The sequence below is a fragment of the Schistocerca cancellata genome, chromosome 8 (genome assembly GCF_023864275.1).
Source record: "Schistocerca cancellata isolate TAMUIC-IGC-003103 chromosome 8, iqSchCanc2.1, whole genome shotgun sequence".
In the NCBI taxonomy this organism is placed as follows: domain Eukaryota; kingdom Metazoa; phylum Arthropoda; class Insecta; order Orthoptera; family Acrididae; genus Schistocerca; species Schistocerca cancellata.
In genome coordinates, this window is record NC_064633.1 from 363,618,681 (window position 1) to 363,639,378 (window position 20,698).

The following is a 20,698-nucleotide window of genomic DNA, read 5'->3' on the forward strand; positions in this document are numbered from 1 at the left end:
TGTCATTCCGTTACCACATGTATGTCATTGTGCTGCCACTACAAAATATAAATCTGTATTTGCATGCCTATTTTCAGGATGCTATAAAATTGCATTGACTTTGAAAAATAAATTTCACACTTTTTTGGTAACTGAAAGACAGGAGGTAACAATAAAAAATAAATCAGCCTGGGGACTTTACTAATTAAATAAAATCAATATAAGCTGTCAAAATGTGCTGACCTAAGATAATTGTAATGTTTTTCAGATATATTTTGTTAATAAATTACTTTACAACGCATCATTGTAGTACTCTCGAAAACTAATTTCTTAGGGGGTCTAGAAGCTGAAATTTTAGATGTGCTATAAAGCCATTTGTTCATTTCCAGCACTTCTTAACATGAAAATGAAGCTTCAAATTAAAAAAAAAAAAAAATTGTGTTTCAGCTAACAGAAATGATAGTCAGATTTGTAATAAGAATATTTTTAATTTTTAAGGTTTGTGTCCATGTTCTCATGGAACAGCCCTGCTTGGGTCAACCAAGTTGTAAAAGATTGTAATGACTATCAGGAATCTTGACAGGCTTCCTTACAGCAGTATTTGTTGTGGACACTGAGCAGTGAAATCAATGTTGTTATATCCTCCACAGTATTCATGTAGCAGTGGCACATAAAGGAATTCGGAAAACTGGGTGGACAAAAATGCATATTTAAATCCTGGTTTCACAGTTACCATTAGCAGTTAGGGAAAAACTGGCAAAGATTCCATGATGGTAAACTAAATTATTAATTTCTAATTACAAATGAAGTAGGTGATCTATGAGAAGAAGTTTTTAGCAAAATGACTGGGAATGGGAAGAAAATTATTAGTTGCATGATGGAATTTGGATGGCAGTAGAGCAGACAATGTGAGGGATAGTGATTAGCAGTGCCAATGTGAGAGGAATCAGTATAAAAGATTCAACTGTGGAAGACCAACTTCTCACCCCTACAGTACTAAAGATGGAGCACATCAAAGGGCACCTAAGTATGTTAAAGATGACAAAAGTTTCAAGTAATACCCTTCTCAAAAGATGACATGAAGTTGTTTCTAACTGGACCAGACGGTCTTCAGTTGTCTTGTTAGCTGCAGCGAAGTGTCAGAAATTTTACTGCAGTTTTGTCATCAGCTACTAGAAACAGCAATATTGTAACCATTCTCTGAGCATGATGTAAGAATTATAGACAATGATAGTAATAAAAGTAGGCTAGTAAAGAAACAAGTTTGACTTGTGTTAAAGTAGAGGGAATATGGAAAATTTGTCCTTGTAGTCCCTCACTGCTGAGTTAATTTTATACTTGGTATTTTCAGAGGAGAAGAAAAACAGACTGTAAAAAGAAGTGACAGCAGTAAGTTTGTTGTTTCAGATGAAGGTGATATTGTGAGACATATTTAGTTTCCTTCTTGATGCAATAATTTACCAACAGCCGTATTATTTGTAGTTTATTTTATTTTATGAACTTCTATGTGCTGTTACCAGTTTCGGTATTACATTGATGCCATCTTCAGGCCCAACTCGTCATAGTCGTAAAGTCGCTATACACGGAAGGAGCCTTATAACTGGATCTGTGAATCAATCATCCTGCAACAGTTCTTGGTGGCCAGGCAACACAGTCTGTGTTGCCTGGCCACCAAGAGCTGTTGCAGGACGATTGATTCACGGATCCAGTTATATGGCTCCTTTCGTTTATAGCGATGTTTTTGAATTCTACCTCTTTTCCTAAACCTCACCAGTCCTCCATCACCCCTCTTTCTTCCCCTTCAGCCCATCTGTCAGATGGAGCCAGTGGCTCCAATAGCTTACAAAGTGGGTCTTCTCCTGCCACCACTTGGTGAGTAGATTTTTTTTATCTACACAGTTACATTAAATTTTCAAAAAATGATTATTTTTATTTATTTGTAAGCAGTAAAAAGCATGAGGTCCTTCATGTGAGTACCAAGCAGACCACTAAATTTCAGATCCTTTATGCATCATCCAGGTTTAAATGTTATTGATTCAACTAAATACCTAGGGGCTACAATTGTGAACAACTTAAATTGAAACTACCACATAGAAAATGTTGTGAGGAAGAAGACCTAATGATTGTGTTTTATTGGCAGGACACTTAGAAGATGCAACAAATTTACTACACTGCTTACACTTCACTTATCTATCCTCTTCAGGAGCTTTGCTGCATGGTATAGGATCCTTACCAGATAGGGCTGATGGAGGAGACCAAAAAAGTTCGGCAAGGGGCAGATCATTTTGTATTATTGCAAAATAGGGGAGAGAGCTTCACATAGATAATAACATGAGTTGGGATGGCAGCAGTTAGAACAAGGGCAATTTTCATTGTGATAAGATCTTTTCATGAAATTTTGATCAACTTTCTCTCCTGAATATGAAAATATTTTGTGGACTCCTACCTACATAGGAAGCAATGACCATTGTGATAAAATAAGGGGAATCAAGAGCTCATATGGAAATATTTAGGTGTTTGTTTTCTCATGTGGTATTTGAGAGTGGAACGGTTAAGAAATAGTTTGTAAGTAGTTCTTTGAACCCTCCACCAAGTGTTTAAATATGAATTGCTGAGAAGTTATGTAGATCTAGAAGTAAATGTAGATAAACACTGATGAAAAAAAAAGAAAAAAAATCGCAGCACCATGAAGGGATTGTGCGACATAAATGAAAGTTGGTAGGTGTGTTTCTACATCTGAAAGATCATGTCAGATTCCATGCCAGTCGCATAAGAGTGGCGTTAGTAGTTACATTTCAGATTGGACATGATGAGCTGTTGATAGTCAAGAATGCCTTTAAGGTAACAAAGATGACATTTTCAACACCACTGTGAGTTTGAACAAGGACATGTAATAGGGCTATGAGAAGCTAGATATTCGTTCTGAGTACTGTAGTAAGACATGTCAAGAATATAGCCACTGTACATGATTGCTGGCAGCAGTGGTCACGAGAATGTACGCTCACCAGAAGACAAGGCTCCTGATGGCCACATGACTCTGAACGTACGGAAGACCACTGTGTTCGGCTTATGGCTCTGGCACATTGTACTCCATCTGCAGCAGCAATCTGAGCAGCATGTGGCACCACAGTGACGTAATGAACTGTTACAAATTGGTTATTTCAAGGACAGCTCCAAGTCATATGCCCTGTAGTGTGCATTCCACTGACCCCAAACCACCACCATTTGTGACTTCAATGGTGTCGAGTGAGAGCTCATTGGTGGGCAGGGTGGAGATCTATTGTGTTTTCTGATGAAAGCTGCTTCTGCCTCAGTGCCAGTAATGGCAGTGTGTTGGCTAGAAGGAAGCCAAGTTGAGGGCCTGCAAGCAACCTGTCTGCCTACTAGACACACTGGACATACACCTGGTGGGGGGTACGACTTGGTGTGACAGCAGGAGCACTCCTGCTGTTATCCCATGCATCCTGATTGCCAGTTTGTACATCAATCTGGTGATTCAAGCTGTGGTTCTTGCCATTCATGAATAATATTTCAATATTTTGGGGGGTGGGGGTGTTTTCCAAAAGGATAAAGCTTGTCTACATACTGCTGTTTTAACTAACATGCTCTACAGATTGACAACATGTTGCCGCGCTGTACAGATTGTCAACATGTTGCCTTGACCTGCTCGATCACCAGGTCTGTCTACAATCGAGCACAAATGAGACATCATTGGGCAAAAGCTTCGGCATCATCCACAAACAGCAATAACTGTCCCTGTACTGAATGACCAAGTGCAACAAGCATGGAACTCAATCCCACAAATTGACATCCAGCACCTGCACACCAATTTGCCTGCAAGTTTGCATGGTTGCAGTGAACATTCTGGCTGTTACACTGGTTATTAATGTATCAGCATTTCACATTTTCAATGGCATATCTCGCACCTACATTAACCTATGATCTTGCAGTGTTAATCACTTAAAAATGTTACCTACATAAATGTATTCCAGAAATTTCATTACTCTTCATTAATTACTTTTTAGTGTTGTGTTTGGTTTTTCTGTCAGTGTAGAAAAATGAGAACAATGTGAGTGCCCTGCACTGTGCTAAAGTGTTCCAATTTCAGCTGCTTAATTGAAGCAAAGGAAAATTCAACTTGTAACACAGAAAGCTGAGCAGTGCTGCCTTCATGAAGTGAAAGCGAAATATATAGTATGCTGATAGACATACATAGAGTAAAGGTGGTAACACCTTTTAAAACTATTAATTCCTTCCTTGGGTCAGGGAGAAGGATAGGTTGGCAGATATTAAAAAAGGGCAAGGGCACTCAGACCCCAGGATGGAGGGACCTACGTATAGGGAGGTCAAGAGCAGACAAAAATGAAGAGGAAGTTACGAGAGCAAACATTCTCTTCTCCACTCCCCCCACCCCTGACGAAGAAACTATCAGTTCTAGAGCATGATAGGATACTTCTACTTTTATGTGTGTATGTCAGTACTAAATATTTCATCTTTTAAAGGTAAATATTGGCCAGTACTTTTGTCACTTTATTTAATAGTTTTTCCAATATGAGGTATGTAAGTAGAGTAAGAATAATGTTAAGTGCATTGGTATAATAAATTGAAGTATCTCCTATTGAAGACAACAAATAGCATTTCCGAGAAGGTTTTAGTTGCCCATGAAGGAAATATCTTACAAGACACTTTTGCCACACAATTTGCATTGTTTTCCGTATGTATGGTAATTTTACCTAATAGAATTTACTAATGTGACCAAAAAGTCCAAAGAAAAACTGCATCAATTGTCAGAAAATTGTCTGATTCATTTGACAATGTTAGTGATATGCTCAGCAAACTGGTTAGCTTCGTGATAAGGGAAGTATTGTGCATCACTTATATAATTCTGCAAGTCTGTCTTTGCAGAGTTGTTTAAAAACTTGTTTCATGCTGTCATAGGGCATATTGAACAAGGACCACAGTGATGAAGAAAGGATCCTTCTTTAACATTTAGTGTTTTGATTGAAATAGGAAAGTTCACAAAGATACTGGAAACATCATAAAGTGGTAGCATTCTGTAAATGTGTCCGAGCAAAGTGGTGCAGTGGTTAGCATACTGGACTCTTATTTGGGAGGACAATGGTTCAAACTCACATCCAGCGACCCTGATTTAGGTTTTCTGTGATTTCCCTAAATCACTTCAGGCAAATGCCAGGTTGGTTCCTTTGAAAGGGCACAGCCAATTTCCTTCCCTATCCTTCCCTAATCCGAGCTTGTGCTCCACCTCTAATGACCTTGTTGTTGATGGGACGTTAAACACTAAACTTCTCCTTCTGTAAATGTAATGAAAAACTGCTTTGAACACTGCAGTGTTCTGCTACACATGGTCCTATTGGAGGTGGTGTGCCCTTACCTTCCTCTGATCTTTCAACTGAGCTACCTTTATGTGTGTGTGTGTGTGTGTGTGTGTGTGTGTGTGTGTGTGAGAGAGAGAGAGAGAGAGAGAGAGAGAGACCTAATCAAAAAGACATTCATGCAGTAGAATAGGTGAGATGCACGCTTATAATGATACTGTGTTTATTGTCAAATTATTACTTTTTTTAAGTTGTTCCACAGCTTAACTGTATGCCATTCCCTTTTCTTGTATTAATTCATTGGTATCTAAGGTAATTAATTTTAATTATCATACAGTTGTAACTGACTGGTGTTCAATAATGTCATAGATAGGTTTCATAAATTAATTATGTTAATTTACTTTAATTAAAAAAACCAAGCATAAGGTTATTACTGACTATGCATAATTTTGTTGTACAAAGTTGTGGCAACTGCAGAGGCCTATGATACGATTTCTCCACTATTCGTCATGCACTTTTTCATGTAAGAGTTACATATCCAGCTTAAAAAAGTTAGTTAAGTTGACAAAAGTGCTTAATCCATATACCTTAAAGATTAAGTACTTATTTTGCTCATATCTTGGGGGAGGTGAACTGCACATTACTTTAATTTTGTGTGTCTGTGTTACTACAACTCATAGTGAAACATAGAAAAAATAAGTATGATTACTCAGGAAATATTTACAGTTTAGTCATTTGAAATAACTTGGCTTCTTATCTTATGCTTACAGGTTGAGGCAGGACAATATTGCTCTTTCATTATCCATACAAATGGCACACTAAGTGCTTGTGGGAAAGGGAGCTATGGACGGCTGGGTCTAGGCGACTCAAACAACCAATGTACACCAAAGAGGGTTGCAATAGATGGGATTGTAAGGAAAGTATCCTCTTCAAAAGGGAGTGACGGACACTCATTGGCCCTTACAGATGATGGAAAAGTGTACAGTTGGGGTGACGGTGAGTCAAAATTATAGTGGAACTGCAACTCTGATATTCTGTCTGTTATTAGTTCTGCATTATGGATTTATATTTGTGTGTCACATCTGTTTTCAATGAATTCCTTTCCTCATCATTAGGTGATTATGGGAAACTTGGGCATGGTAATAGCACCACTCAGAAGCAACCATTACTAATAACCGGACCATTTGCAGCAAAGATTGTGAAGTATATACATGCTGGATATAGACACAGTGCAGCTGTAACAGAGGAAGGGGAGCTATACACATGGGGTGAAGGAGACCATGGGCGCTTGGGTGAGTATGGCATGGTGTGTTCTGTATCACTTGTGGCTGTATAATGTTGAGATAAGCATTTCCAACATTATGCTGATAATGGAGAAATGAAAAGGCTGATCGGCCTGCTGAGGAGGTCTGCAGAGGACAGGATGGGGCACATTGTCTTATTCACTTGGAGGCTGTCGTTTCTGCACTACACAGGAAGTGCATGCAGTTGTGAGAATAGGAATGGCTGGCAGTGACAGCCAATAAGCTGTGGTTGGTGAAGTCAACAACCCGGCTGTGGCGTTCCTCCTGCCAGTTTCTCAGGCAGGATGAAGTGATCCTTACACCTCTTAGAACTGGGCACTGCCCCTCACACGCAGCTTTTTACTACAGTGAGAGGATCCCCCGTTTTGTGATGGTTGTGGTGTGCACATCTCTATCTGTCATATTTTAATGGAGTGCATTTTATATCGTGATGCAAGGGCAGAAGCAGATATTGGAGGGGATCTGCCCTCTGTTTATTTTAGCTCCTTATACCACTTTCTTCCTGTGTCGTTAATGTTTTACTACTGACGGAATACTTTGTTCCGTAGTTCTGTGTGGGTATGCACATAGTTTTCTGACTTTTGTTACCTGTGATTTACTTGGTGTTTTATCTTTCTGTTCTGTATATTTTACTGACACTCATCTCAATCTGTTTTTGTGCAGGTGCTAAAGACCTTGCTGTTGTGCACCCTTACAAATGTGTCTTTGTCCATGTCTAGTGGCTAAGGCTGTGTGAGGGTGGGTTTTGTCATGCAGCATGTACATTCCTCTTGTCAGCATTCCCCTCCTTTTGTTTTGAATGCTCCTTTTGAGTTTGTTTAGGGTCTCACAAAATCATTGATCCCTTTCAGTCCTAAACACTGAGGCCATGATTTTTTTGCCCTTCATCATAGTTTTGAATTTTTTGGCAGATGGGAATTAGTGTGATGCCACTGTGCTAGCCATCTTTTTGTCTCAAGCATGTAATTAGCCACCCACATTACATCTCCTGTCACAGAAGAGTTCAGGAAATTCTTGCCTTCCAATTCAAGTCACTCAAGAAAGTTACAAGTGCAATTGACCCAATTTTTCTTGTGCTGCTCAGTCAGCCGTTTTGGGACCCGTCTTGCGCACTATTTCTGGCGTTCCAGCATTTTTATGAGTGTCTTGTACAAGAGATTTCTGGAAAGTTGTACTAACATCTTAGAAGTTTCATCCACTGTCAATCAGCAGTCTTCAAGAACAGTTTCCTCGATTTTTGCACAAACTCATCAATCAAAATTGAATCTCCACCACTTCTCTGCTCGTTATGAAAAGTTTTTCTGCCTCCACTAAACACCCTACACCACTTGAAACATCCTCATCCTGTTCATAACTCCTTCACTGTAAACGATTTTGATTTGCAAAAAATTGTTGTTAGGTGTCATTTGTTTTGCGAGTAGGAAGCAGATCACAGCACGTGGCTCACACTTGGCAGGATTTCTTACCGACCTCTTTCACACAACCGGTCACAGCAATGTGAGTTTACATGCTATCATGTTCCTGCGATGCACAGTCTGGTCAGGAGACCCCCTCCCCTCTACTAATCAATGTTGCCAATCCTCAAAAAACTGCAGCCTGTTACAGTCACAGTACATTTACTTTCTGGACCACCTCATATGAATAGGATGGAAAAAAAAAAATAAACAATTTTGAATTTTTTGAGCTACTTAGTGGTAATAAAATTCAGGCAAATATTATAAACAATCACTGAAGAGGTAACAGTACTAACACAGATACAGAGCAGTCACAAACCATAGCCACGTGATATTGACATATTATTTGGTGAAGGCATTGGGCTTTCAAGTACTGTTCCCCACCCCCCACGCAGCATGGTTGTTTGCCACCCAAATGGTGATAGAGGTTGATTTGGCGATTTTAATAAGAAAACATGATCTACAGTTTGAGGCATTAGTTTCATAACTAAGTATGTACATTATGGTGTCCCTTATTTTGCTTCTTCCTTTTTTTCGAAAAATTTTACACTCACTTCTTAAATGTTTTCCATTTGGTTAGATTTAGTGTGGAAAAAAGATTTCATCTCAGTAGGATGACATTAGCCCATCCTGACTTGAGCAAGGAATTTTAATAATGAGAATTCTAGGTTTTGTAGTTCTTCGTCAGTGTAAAAGTTAATTGAGGATTGCATAAAACCAAAATTAGGTGTCTTTTTGCTTTTTAGGATGTGTTTAGTATTCTTGAGAATATTTTCTCTTTCTTGCACTCTGGCCACAGTTTACAGTATTCTTGAACACAACACAATAAAAATTCCTGCTGCTCCTCATCTACAGTAAGTAGCCCACGAATATCTTGCATTAATTTAACACACCTTTCAACAGGATCATTATCAGCTCTTAACTATCCTTTAGTGTCTAAATGTGTAGTGCTGGTTTCCCATGTTGAATGGGCATTCTTGAATAAAACTAGTGCCCATACTCCTCAGGTGAGAGAACAAATAGATCTTCACCCTTGCTTGACTCGCAAGTCAACTAATGTTTTCTTTGAAATGAAGATGAGACTAAATTAGGAGGTTCACATTAATGAATAAAAATCAGTAATAAATGGTAATCAGAATAATATTAAACTTACCGTATATTGCTCCATTCAACTCTCCACAAAAAGGAATAATCTCTCTTAAATTTGTAGATTCTCTCTGTCCAAACTTGATACCATTTTAACTTTGATTTATACATCTACTTCATCAATTAATGATAAGAGAGATAACTGCTCAGATAAATACTACAAATTGTGACTAAATTTCCTTATAGCTGCTTCAAAATGGTGGAATCCATCTTTTTACATCATTTTAAATCTCTTAAGAAGCAGAGATCTGAGTCAGTAGTTTTTACAGCTCTGCTGCTCAGAAGCTACAGGTTGACGTAAACACTTACAAAGAAGAGAATGACATCTGTCAAAGCATTTTAATTTTCAATGGATAGTTCAAGTTGTGATCTTAGAAGGAAAAATTTTAAGCTCTAAATTGCTATTGCCATTCATCTTGCTTGATTCAATGCACGATTAAGTTATATTTTCAGCTTTTTTCCCAAAGTCACCCCCCAAAAACATTACACAGAGGTCTATGAGTTCACGGCATCATGTCCCACTGTGGGTTAATCTAATTCGCTTTCAAAAAAGTCTAACATCTCTTTAGTTTCTGTCTCATTAAAAAACAAGTCCACAATCTTGTTGCTAGTGTGATAGCTACTGACAGAGATACTTTTCCAGTTTTCTTTCAGATGAAAAACTGGTATGTTTGGGCTACATGTTACACCATCTATTTTACAATCAAATACACTTAATTTAACAATTACTGGAAGTTTTTCGTCTTTTGAGCCTGTGATATTCAATGCTGGCAACAGTTTACCATCACAGTGAGCAATAAGAACCCAGGGATATCATTCCTGAAAGCTGATTTTATTGTTTCAGACCATTCTTCTCTCTTATTCTGTCTGATTCTGTGATGAGATGATTTATTAATACGGAGCTCTTCAGTATTTTATTGTTTCAGACCATTCTTCTCTCTTCTTCTGTCTGATTCTGTGATGAGATGATTTATTAATACGGAGCTCTTCAGTATTTTGACCAAGCACCTCGGCTGTTGCCAGAAGAGTGTGTGAGCCTGTTACACTAAGCTAGCTTGTATCCAAGGCAGCTGTTGATTTTTCAGTAATAAAATCTTGGTACTGCACCTAGCAGCATTCTCCAGTAAACTATTCTCAGAAGTAAATACCAAAAACTCACCATCATCAGTGTCAATTTCATCTGAAGCTGAAAATTCCATATCTGATTCTTTGGATGATGATGAAGTGCAGCAGAAGATGTAGAAGTAGATGCTGCGGTCTTTAGTTTCTCGTGCCTTTTCTCTTCCTTCAGTTTTCTCTGCTGCACCCCTTCTTTATCCGCAAGTAGAGAGTCTACTCCTACTAGGTAGCCTTTATGCCCTGGCTCTTTCTGTCTACATCTACATCTACATCTACATCCATACTCCGCAAGCCACCTGACGGTGTGTGGCGGAGGGTACCTTCAGTACCTCTATCGGTTCTCCCTTCTATTTCAGTCTCGTATTGTTCGTGGAAAGAAGGATTGTCGGTATGCCTCTGTGTGGGCTCTAATCTCTCTGATTTTATCCTCATGGTCTCTTCGCGAGATATACGTAGGAGAGAGCAATATACTGCTTGACTCTTCGGTGAAGGTATGTTCTCGAAACTTTGACAAAAGCCCGTACCGAGCTACTGAGCGTCTCTCCTGCAGAGTCTTCCACTGGAGTTTATCTATCATCTCCGTAACGCTTTTGTGATTACTAAATGATCCTGTAACGAAGCGCGCTGCTCTCCGTTGGATCTTCTCTATGTCTTGTATCAACCCTATCTGGTACGGATCCCACACTGCTGAGCAGTATTCAAGCAGTGGGCGAACAAGCGTACTGTAACCTACTTCCTTTGTTTTCGGATTGCATTTCCTTAGGATTCTTCCAATGAATCTCAGTCTGGCATCTGCTTTACCGACAATCAACATTATATGATCATTCCATTTTAAATCACTCCTAATGTGTACTCCCAGATAATTTATGGTATTAACTGCTTCCAGTTGCTGACCTGCTATTTTGTAGCTAAATGATAAAGGATCTGTCTTTCTGTGTATTCGCAGCACATTACACTTGTCTACATTGAGATTCAGTTGCCATTCCCTGCACCATGCGTCAATTCGCTGCAGATCCTCCTGCATTTCAGTACAATTTTCCATTGTTACAACCTCTCGATACACCACAGCATCATCTGCAAAAAGCCTCAGTGAACTTCCGATGTCATCCACCAGGTCATTTATGTATATTGTGAATAGCAACGGTCCTATGACACTCCCCTGCGGCACACCTGAAATTACTCTTACTTCGGAAGACTTCCCTCCATTGAGAATAACATGCTGCGTCCTGTTATCTAGGAACTCCTCAATCCAATCACACAATTGGTCTGATAGTCCATATGCTCTTACTTTGTTCAAAGTAAAAACATCCTGTCTTCATCCAAACTGATTGTTTGTTGAGCAGTGGCAGGTGCTATAGCAAATAAATTGTTGAAATTAGTTATAAACTTCTCTTCACAGCACTTAAACACATCTTGACACATTTTTGTGATTTTCTAAACTCAGAATGCAGGTTAATAACCTTTTGTGAACAATGCTGATTAACTCATGTTGTAATTCTTGCTTTCTCCATAAATATAATGTAATTGCAAACCATAAGATTAGCACTTTCACTACTGGTTAATTTTACTTCCTGTATGTTATAAAATGAAACTTCCAACATTTGTCTATTTGATGGTAATTTGTGTGCAGTTATTTGGTGTTTTATATCTCCAATTAGAAACACATGCTCCTTGGCATTGCATAATTAGTGTGAGATCTTAGATAGCGACTGGAAAATAAGTACAACACGATCCTGTTGTAACAGTTTGGTTCTCATAAATGGTTTTGTTTTGTTTCTTCAGTTTCATAAGAATAAAACTGTATTTGCAAATAAATGTGAAATGTTATATCATATTTTGTCACGGTTGTTCACAGGTCACGGTGACTACAATGGTCGCAGTGTCCCTACCTTAGTGAGAGATCTCACTGGTGTTGGACAGGTGGCTTGTGGTAGTGCTCACACAATTGTGCTGTCTGCTGATGGGCGCACAGTGTGGTCCTTTGGTTCAGCAGAAAATGGAAAGTTGGGGCACGGTGACACACAGAAAGTGCCTCGTCCGCGTATCATTGAAGCACTGCAGGGAATGTGCATTCGCAAAGTTGCTGCTGGCAGCCAATTCTCTCTTGCATTGACAGCTAGTGGACAGGTCAGTCTTGAAATGGATGCTTTTTTAACTTTACTGTTGTGGTAATTAATACTACTGCACATTTTTACTAAAGAACCTATAGTCATTCTCTTGATTGATAGTTTTTAAAATTGTTCTTCCACAAATCCCATACATGTTTTATGATTTTTTTTTTGATAATGAGCAAATACTTCAAAGTAAAATTTATGTAAATTGTGCTTGAAGACCAATATAAACAAAGCCTTTTTTTTTTTAAGGCGACAGTCTACAGAATAAATATATTTTAGAGAATGCGTTTTAACTTTGCTGTACTGAATGTTGAAATAAATATATAACACTCAATACAGCAAAGTTAACACACATGTTCTGAAACGAAGAAAAACACTAGCCAACATAATTTCAATGTATGACACCCATTTAGAATGTTGGATAAAATCCAGGTTGTACAAATTCCAGAAACAGCATTTGGGTGCATAACTCTCGAGTTGATTTAACAAGTAGTAAAACTTCATGGAGCCACTGTTAATTTTGAAGAAGAAATCAGGACAGTATAGTGGAGATGGTACTAGCTACCATCTTCAGAGTTTCACCAGGTACCTGTGTTATGAGTAATGATAAGTGCAACTGAGAAAAATGTTATAACTTTCTTATAATCCATTCACAGAGATGAATTAAATCCACCCTCACTACAATGTAAGATATTTTTGAGGTCTAGTAACTATATCTCTCTGTCAAGTTACCTTCCATTAGGGGTGTGGATGCACTCAATAACTGTGATATGACTTTCAAAGTGATGGAACACAGGAATTAGTCATCCTTTCCTTTCAGGTTTTATTAAAGCAAATCTACATTTCGGCTAGTGCCTAGCCACTATCAATGCTAAAAAATACAAGAAGTACATAGTCAGGTGGGAGTATAAAAAGTTACAACTCGTGGCATAACCTATATTGCTTATACATTAAATTACTTACCACTATTTCATAGTTTTAGTACATGTCCTAGTACGTTAGTCCCCTATTGTTTGGACTTCTGTCGAGGTTTTTTCAAGATTACTGTATAATGAAGGTAGGCTTTGTGGAGAACGCATTGGTTGGCTGTATGGCACTTTCTCCATATGAACTACATAATACGTAACACTCATAGAAAAGCAGTTATGGTCTCTACTAAAAAGCTTCAAATTTTCATAGGAATAACACAAAATAAAATACAAGTAAAATTATTTACATTGCTTTCCGACTTACTGCCACCATTAACAGTAAACATAGAAGATGTAAAAAATGCCAGGTTCACTACTTGTGAGCCAGGTTCACTCCTAGTGAGCCAATTGGTTTTTTTATTCTTTAAAACACATTGGAAACAGCAGATTGGTAAAAAAATTAAAAATATTTACAAAAGACAAGGACGCACATGCTGCATGCTGTGACTGTTAGAACTGATTTGATTTAAATATTTTTCTTTAATCTGTTGTACCAATTTTCTCCTTATTTAATCATCGGAACGAGATATGTGGTTCCTCTTACTTACTGAATACTTCATATATAGCACAAAATGTCAACAAGATGGGTAGTTGGTGTGATCTGCCATTTCATTACGGATCTAGAGAATACTAATCTTTGTGCCACTTCAAATAGATTTTAGTTAAAAATATATTAATACCAACACACTGAATTGCTGTTGTTAATAACGAATCAAACAGTCGGAAATCCAGAATGGAATGTAACAATATTATGAAAAGGGAGGTTCCTACTCACCATATTGTGGAGATGATGAGTCGCAGGTGGGCACAGCAAAAAAACTCACAAATAAAGATTTGGCCTGTAAGGCCTTCATCAAAACAGATGACACACACACAAACAAACAAACAAACCTACGCAAATGCAACTCAAACACACAAATGCAGTCTCAAGCACGTAAAACCACATTGTGAGCAGCAACACCAGTGCATGATGGGAGTGGCTACTGGGTGAGGGTAAGGAGGAGGCTGGGATGAGAAGGGGAAAGGATAGTAGGTTAGGGGTGGTGGACAGTGAAGTGGTGCAAGTTAGATGGAGAGTGGGGGAGAGGTGGGAGGGGGGTAGTGAAAAAGGAGAGAAGTAAAAGACTTGATGTGATGGGTGAATAAGGGTTGTATATTGCTCAAATGGGAAAAGGGAAGGGGGTGTATGAGTGAGGACAGTGACTAACAAAGGTTGAGGCCAAGAGGGTTACAGGAATGTAGGATGTATTGCAGGGAATTCAGAAAAGATGGTGTTTGTGGGAAGGATCCATATAGTACAGGCTGTGAAGCAGTCATTGAAATGAAGGATGTCATGTTTGGCAGCATGCTCAGTAGCAGGGTGGTCAACGTGTTTCTCGGCCACAGTTTTTCGGTGGTCATTCATGTGGACAGACAGCTTGTTGGCTGTCATGCCTACATAGAATGTAGCACATTGGTTGCAGCACAGCTTGTAAATCACATGACTGGTTTCAGGTGGACCTGACTTTGATGGGATAGGTGATGTTTGTGACCAGACTGGAGTAAGTGTTGTTGGGAGGATGTATGGGACATGTCATGCATTTAGGTCTATTACTGGGGTATGAGCCATGAGGTAAGAGGTTGGGAGAAGGGGTTGTGTAGGGATGGATGAGTATATTGTGTTGGTTCAGTTGACGGCAGAACACTACTGTGGGAGGGGTGGGAAGGATAGTAAGCATGACATATCTCATTTCAGGGCACCATGAGAGGTAGTTAAAACCTTGGTGTAAAATGTAATTCAGTTGCTCCTGTTCCGGGTGGTACTGAGTTACAAGGGGAATGCTCGTCTGTGGCCAGACAGTGGAAATTTGGGAGATGGTGGGAGATTGGCAAGATAAGGCACAGGAGATTTGTTTTTGTACAAGGTTAGGAGGATAATTAGGAACACAATGGATAACGTAGTGCATAAAGTAAAACAAAGACATCATTATAAGATTATGAGGTTGGAAAATAAGGCAACAGTGATTACTGATGGTTGTGTATCGAAGTTTGACTTCTTCTCAAGAGTGCTGAATTTGATTAAGATATATATATATATAATAGAGGGAAACATTCCACGTGGGAAAAATATATTTAAAAGGAAAGATGATGAGACTTACCAAACAAAAGCGCTGGCAGGTCGATAGACACACAAACGAACACAAACATACACACAAAATTCAAGCTTTCGCAACAAACTGTTGCCTCATCAGGAAAGAGGGAAGGAGAGGGAAAGACGAAAGGATGTGGGTTTTAAGGGAGAGGGTAAGGAGTCATTCCAGTCCCGGGAGCGGAAAGACTTACCTTAGGGGGAAAAAAGGACGGGTATACACTCGCGCACGCACACACACACACACACACACACACACATATCCATCCACACATATACAGACACAAGCAGACATATTTAAAGACCATATATATATATATATATATATATATGGTTATAATAGAAGGAAACATTCCATGAAGGAAAAATATACCTAAAAACAAAGATGATGTGACTTACCAAATGAAAGTGCTGGCAGGTCGACAGACACACAAACGAACACAAACACACACACAAAATTCAAGCTTTCGCAACAAACTGTTGCCTCATCAGGAAAGAGGGAAGGAGAGGGAAAGACGAAAGGATGTGGGTTTATATATATATATATATATATTAATCAGAGGTAAATGGAAATGCTTTGTAATGGTATGAAGGAATGTATATACAGGAAAATGGTTTGCAGGGTCATAAAAGACACAGTAGTCCATGCTAAGTATGCTGTTGATTCACTGAAAGTGCCAAAACTCGATCAGAATTAGGTATGTTTAGCGATTAATGATATTATTGGGAATGAGACAAATAAACCTGTCCCCAATTCTATAAAGGACAAAAGGGGTATTGAAAGTATTAATTATATGCTTTGTAAAGTTGATGCCATAGTAATTAGGGCGGACAAAAGGGAGAACTATTGTGACTGTTGCAAAAGATATCTATGTTGCTAAAACTCTAAAATTATTTGAAGGTAATAATATTAAGAAAATCGATAATGGTGTAACGTCCGAAGCTCAGTAGAAATTGCTTATTCAGTTAAAAACCTGCAGTGAGACAATATCACCAAAGGAACTACGAAGGCTAAAAGTGATGAACCCCGGCACCCACACTTAGGGCACAAATAAAGGTAAGCAGAGACGGCTATCCAATACGTCCTGTGTTGGATGGTAGGAGCAGTCCTTTCTATAAAGTAGCTGGAAAATGCCTGTGCTTTCTTAAAACCCATTATAAATTCCACAACCAATTATGCATTAAAAATAGTTTCAAACTTATCAATAAAATTAGAAATACACTAATAACTGATGAAATGAAATTTGTTTCTCTGGATATCATCAACTTATACAGAAATATATCTATTGACAAAGCTGTGCAGGTAATTCAGTATAATTTAATGGAACAAAACAAGCTTTCTAAGAGGGAAGTAGAAGAATTCATGGGGCTATTTACCATAATTTTGAAATTTAATTACTTTAAATTTAATGTAGACACTGTCTTATTATGGTGGGCTCAATAAGTGGAATGCTTGCTGATATATAAATTAATTACTTAGAAAACAGATTCTTTTCTGAAAATCCATCATGGGCACACACAATTTACACTACTTTAGGTATGTACACTACCCTCCATAAGTTTGGAAACACCTAGTAATTATAGACAATGGAAAGGGAATACAGTATAAAAATGCATTTTGTTGTTTTCCAAATGTTTATTAAGCTCAAATAATGCACAGGAAGATGCAACAATTAAATTTTCAATTCCTCAAAATAGCCACCCTTTGCTTTCATTACTTCCATGCTCACCCTTGGCATGCACTGCGTCAGTTTTGCCAAGGTTTCAGTTGGAATTAATCTCCATTCTTGCTGCAGGACCTTCCACAATTGTGACCCACTCGTGATTTCCTGTTTTCGGATCCTCCTGTCCAATTCATCCCATAGCAGCTCGATTGGGCTACAATCGGGGGAGTGGGGTGGCCATTCCATGTTTTTCAATATTTTACAAACCTCTACAGACTTAACATAGTTTTGACACAAGCAAGTCGTATATTTCGGGTCATTGTCTTGTTGCAAGACAAACCCCTTCTTAATCAGACGCAAACCAGATGTCTTAGCATGTCTCTGGAGAATGGTATGACAATCCTTTTGGTTCATTTTTCCATCTGTTTTCACCGAATCTCTGACTTTATTCCCTCCAAAGGATCCCCATACCATCACAGAACCCCCTCCATGCTTTACAGTTGGAATTATACAATGAGGATGCAAGCTTTTATGGGGGTAAACGGAGTACAAATTGACGACATTTACTTCAAAATATTTCAAACTTGGATTCATCAGTGAATAAAACTCATTCCCAATCCTCTGCTGTCAATGTTGGTGTGTCTTAGCCCACTTAAGCCTTTTCTTCTTGTTAACAGGGCGCAACATTGGTTTCCTTGTTGACTCACTCACCGGTGTATCCCTCATTGCATTCAGTTCAGCAGTCAATTCACTGACAGTTTTTAATCTGTTACATTTACCGGTCACTACCAAATACTTTTCCTGGCATTCTGATATTTTCCTGGGTGCTCCTGAGCGAGGATGATCTCCATAGGAGCCTGTTTCTCAATGCTGGTGTATGGTTTTGACAACTCCGCTGATGGAAATCACCAGTTTCTTTGCTATTTGTTAGACACTATTGCCTTCTTGTTTCAAAGTGATTATCATTACCCGTGACTCATAAGGAATCTGGCACTTTGGGGTCATGTTCAATTACTTTTGTGGCATGCTATACCTTTATGCAAATGCAATTACAAGTGAACAGAAATGTAAACATCGTACCGCTACATAGACATGCAGTCTACTTGCACAACCTGGTATGTTTAGTAGAACTGCTTTGACAGGTAACTTTGGTTTACATCTATCGTAGCTATACTAGTAGGTTCCAATATATATGCATATGTACAATAATTAAGTGTACAGTACTGTATGTGTCATTATTAACTGTTATTTGAGCTTGCTATTCCATATTTTAATCAATAACTCACATAGATCACCTCCATATTGCTCCATTGTAATACGCAGCATGGTCTTTCCAAACTCATGGAGGGCACTGTAGATGATACACTATTGTCAATAAAGGGTAAAGATGATGTCATCAATTCTATAGTATCCATTTCTAATATCTTGCATCAAACGATTAAATTTACATGTGAGATTGAAACAAGTAGATCTGGTACTTTTGCAGATCTGCCAATTCAGAATGAAAATGGCAGGCACACATTTGGTATCTTTTGCAAAGTAGCTTGTAATGACAGTATTGTGGATTTTACGTCAAAGCACCCAGTTCAACATAAGGAGGCATTTTTCAATTTTGCTATCTATCGGGTGTTCAAAATTCCGTTGTCAAAAGACAAACATGATGATAAAATGGCAATAATCGGGCACATTTCAAAAGTGAATAACCATCCACATGAATCTGTAGATAGGACATATACGAACATAGTTAATAAATACAAAAATAATATGACCCCTTACAATAATATGGTCTCTAAAGAAAATACTAAGCATGTTAGGTTATGTTACTATGGAAAAATGAGTACAAGGAATGCAACTGTCTTCACTTAGGATGTTATTACAACATGCTGTAGATGCAAAGAATCTGTTTCATGCTTCTGGAGTTTATAAAATTGTTTGCTGGACAGTGGAGCCTATTACGGTGGCTAAGCTGGAAGGAGGCTGGAGATGAGGTTTGGAGAACACATCACATTGGACAAAGATGCCATAGAGAAATCAATCACAGCTCCTTATCTACTTACAACAAAACATAAGTTGCCGACTTTGGCATCTAATGTGAAGTTGCTACATAAGGGTGAGGAGGACAGGTCCTTCGACCTCATAGAATAGCTACAGATCTTTTGCCATCACAAAATGTTAGTTGCAATCTGAGATTAATGATCAGATCATTGTGAAGAGTGCGCAATTTTGGGAATTGTTTGAGGGCTGCTTACTGGTAGGCAGTGATGCATGTGACCCAGGGGGTACAAAATACCTCCTGCTGTCTTGCCAATCTGTTGCATTCATTAACATATTGCTGTATGGGTATGAGTGTTATAACATTGAACCTACCATGTTACATTAGTTTAGATGCATGTACCTTGTTAACACTCTCTGTACCAGGCCTATTTTATGCACCCGTCCCTAGAAACCGGGCAATTTTACCAATATTAAAAAAATTACTGCATCAAATCTACTGTTTGGATTGTGGCAAATTTGGTACCATCTTGAAGCTGCACATTTCTACTTTAATTCTGAGTGAAAGAAACTACTTTACAATGCACAGCTTTAAGGTACAGTTATAGAAATCACTTAGATGTTTTAAGAATTTAGAAAAAGTCATACGAATAAGGGAATACAATTGTGATTTATTTTTAACCAAAATTGTGGCACTACATTACATGTTTCTGATAGTATACAGTATTACATATAAATTTCACACAGAATCATATTGTTTTTTAGTGTGGAAAATTTTAAAGCAAGGTTCCAGGCAGAGTGCAACGCCACACTGTTCACATTCGTATCGTGTCTCTTTGCGAGAAGCCTTGCCACTCTGTTTCTTGCTCCTGGAACTGCACACGTGACACACACGAGCAGCATACTTCTTAGTAGTTGCAGGTATGTGCTGCAAAAAATGTCTCTTTGTTAGCCGACCTACAGTTCCTTCATTTCTTGGAATGAATTCAAGTGTGTCGTCTTCAACAAGCTGAACTGCAAGCACTGTTATAAAGTCTGTTATTGTAATTTTCTTCCTGTGCACTGCATTGTACAGCCAAAATGCATTTGATACTCCCATAAGCAGCAAATGGAAATATAATTTTCGCCACCATTTCACAGTTCTGTGCTGGAACGGATTGTACTGCAGGCGTTGGTCTCCAATATCCACTCCAATTTTATTGAGGTTGTAATCAAGTACCTGAAGTGGTTTCAATACTACAGACCCATTTCTCTTAGTATGCGTACCAAATGTTGCTTGATGCCTTGTAGACAATGTATACACATCTCTCTTATCTTTCCACTTCATTGCCAATACATTATCTTTACGCCGAAAAGACATTTCGCCCTTTTTCAGCTTAGCAGATACTAAATCTTTAGGCAATCCTTTCCTGGATTTGTTCACAGTACCAACAGCTCCAGTGCCTTTCTCTGCCAGTTGCTGAAATAGCTCTGGACTGGAATAAAATCGATCTAAAT

The 20,698-nt window shown here is 38.5% G+C and overlaps 1 protein-coding gene across 1 annotated transcript in view; it reads left to right on the plus strand.

The window, feature by feature from the left end:
- The window catches only part of LOC126095271 (probable E3 ubiquitin-protein ligase HERC1), an 814,023-nt gene that overhangs the window by 65,181 nt on the left and 728,144 nt on the right, over window positions 1-20,698 (plus strand). The window contains exons 6-8 of the mRNA XM_049910030.1: window positions 6,083-6,308; window positions 6,428-6,604; window positions 12,191-12,462. Of these exons, the coding sequence (XP_049765987.1) occupies window positions 6,083-6,308; window positions 6,428-6,604; window positions 12,191-12,462 (675 nt within the window). The remainder of the gene's footprint in view (window positions 1-6,082; window positions 6,309-6,427; window positions 6,605-12,190; window positions 12,463-20,698) is intronic.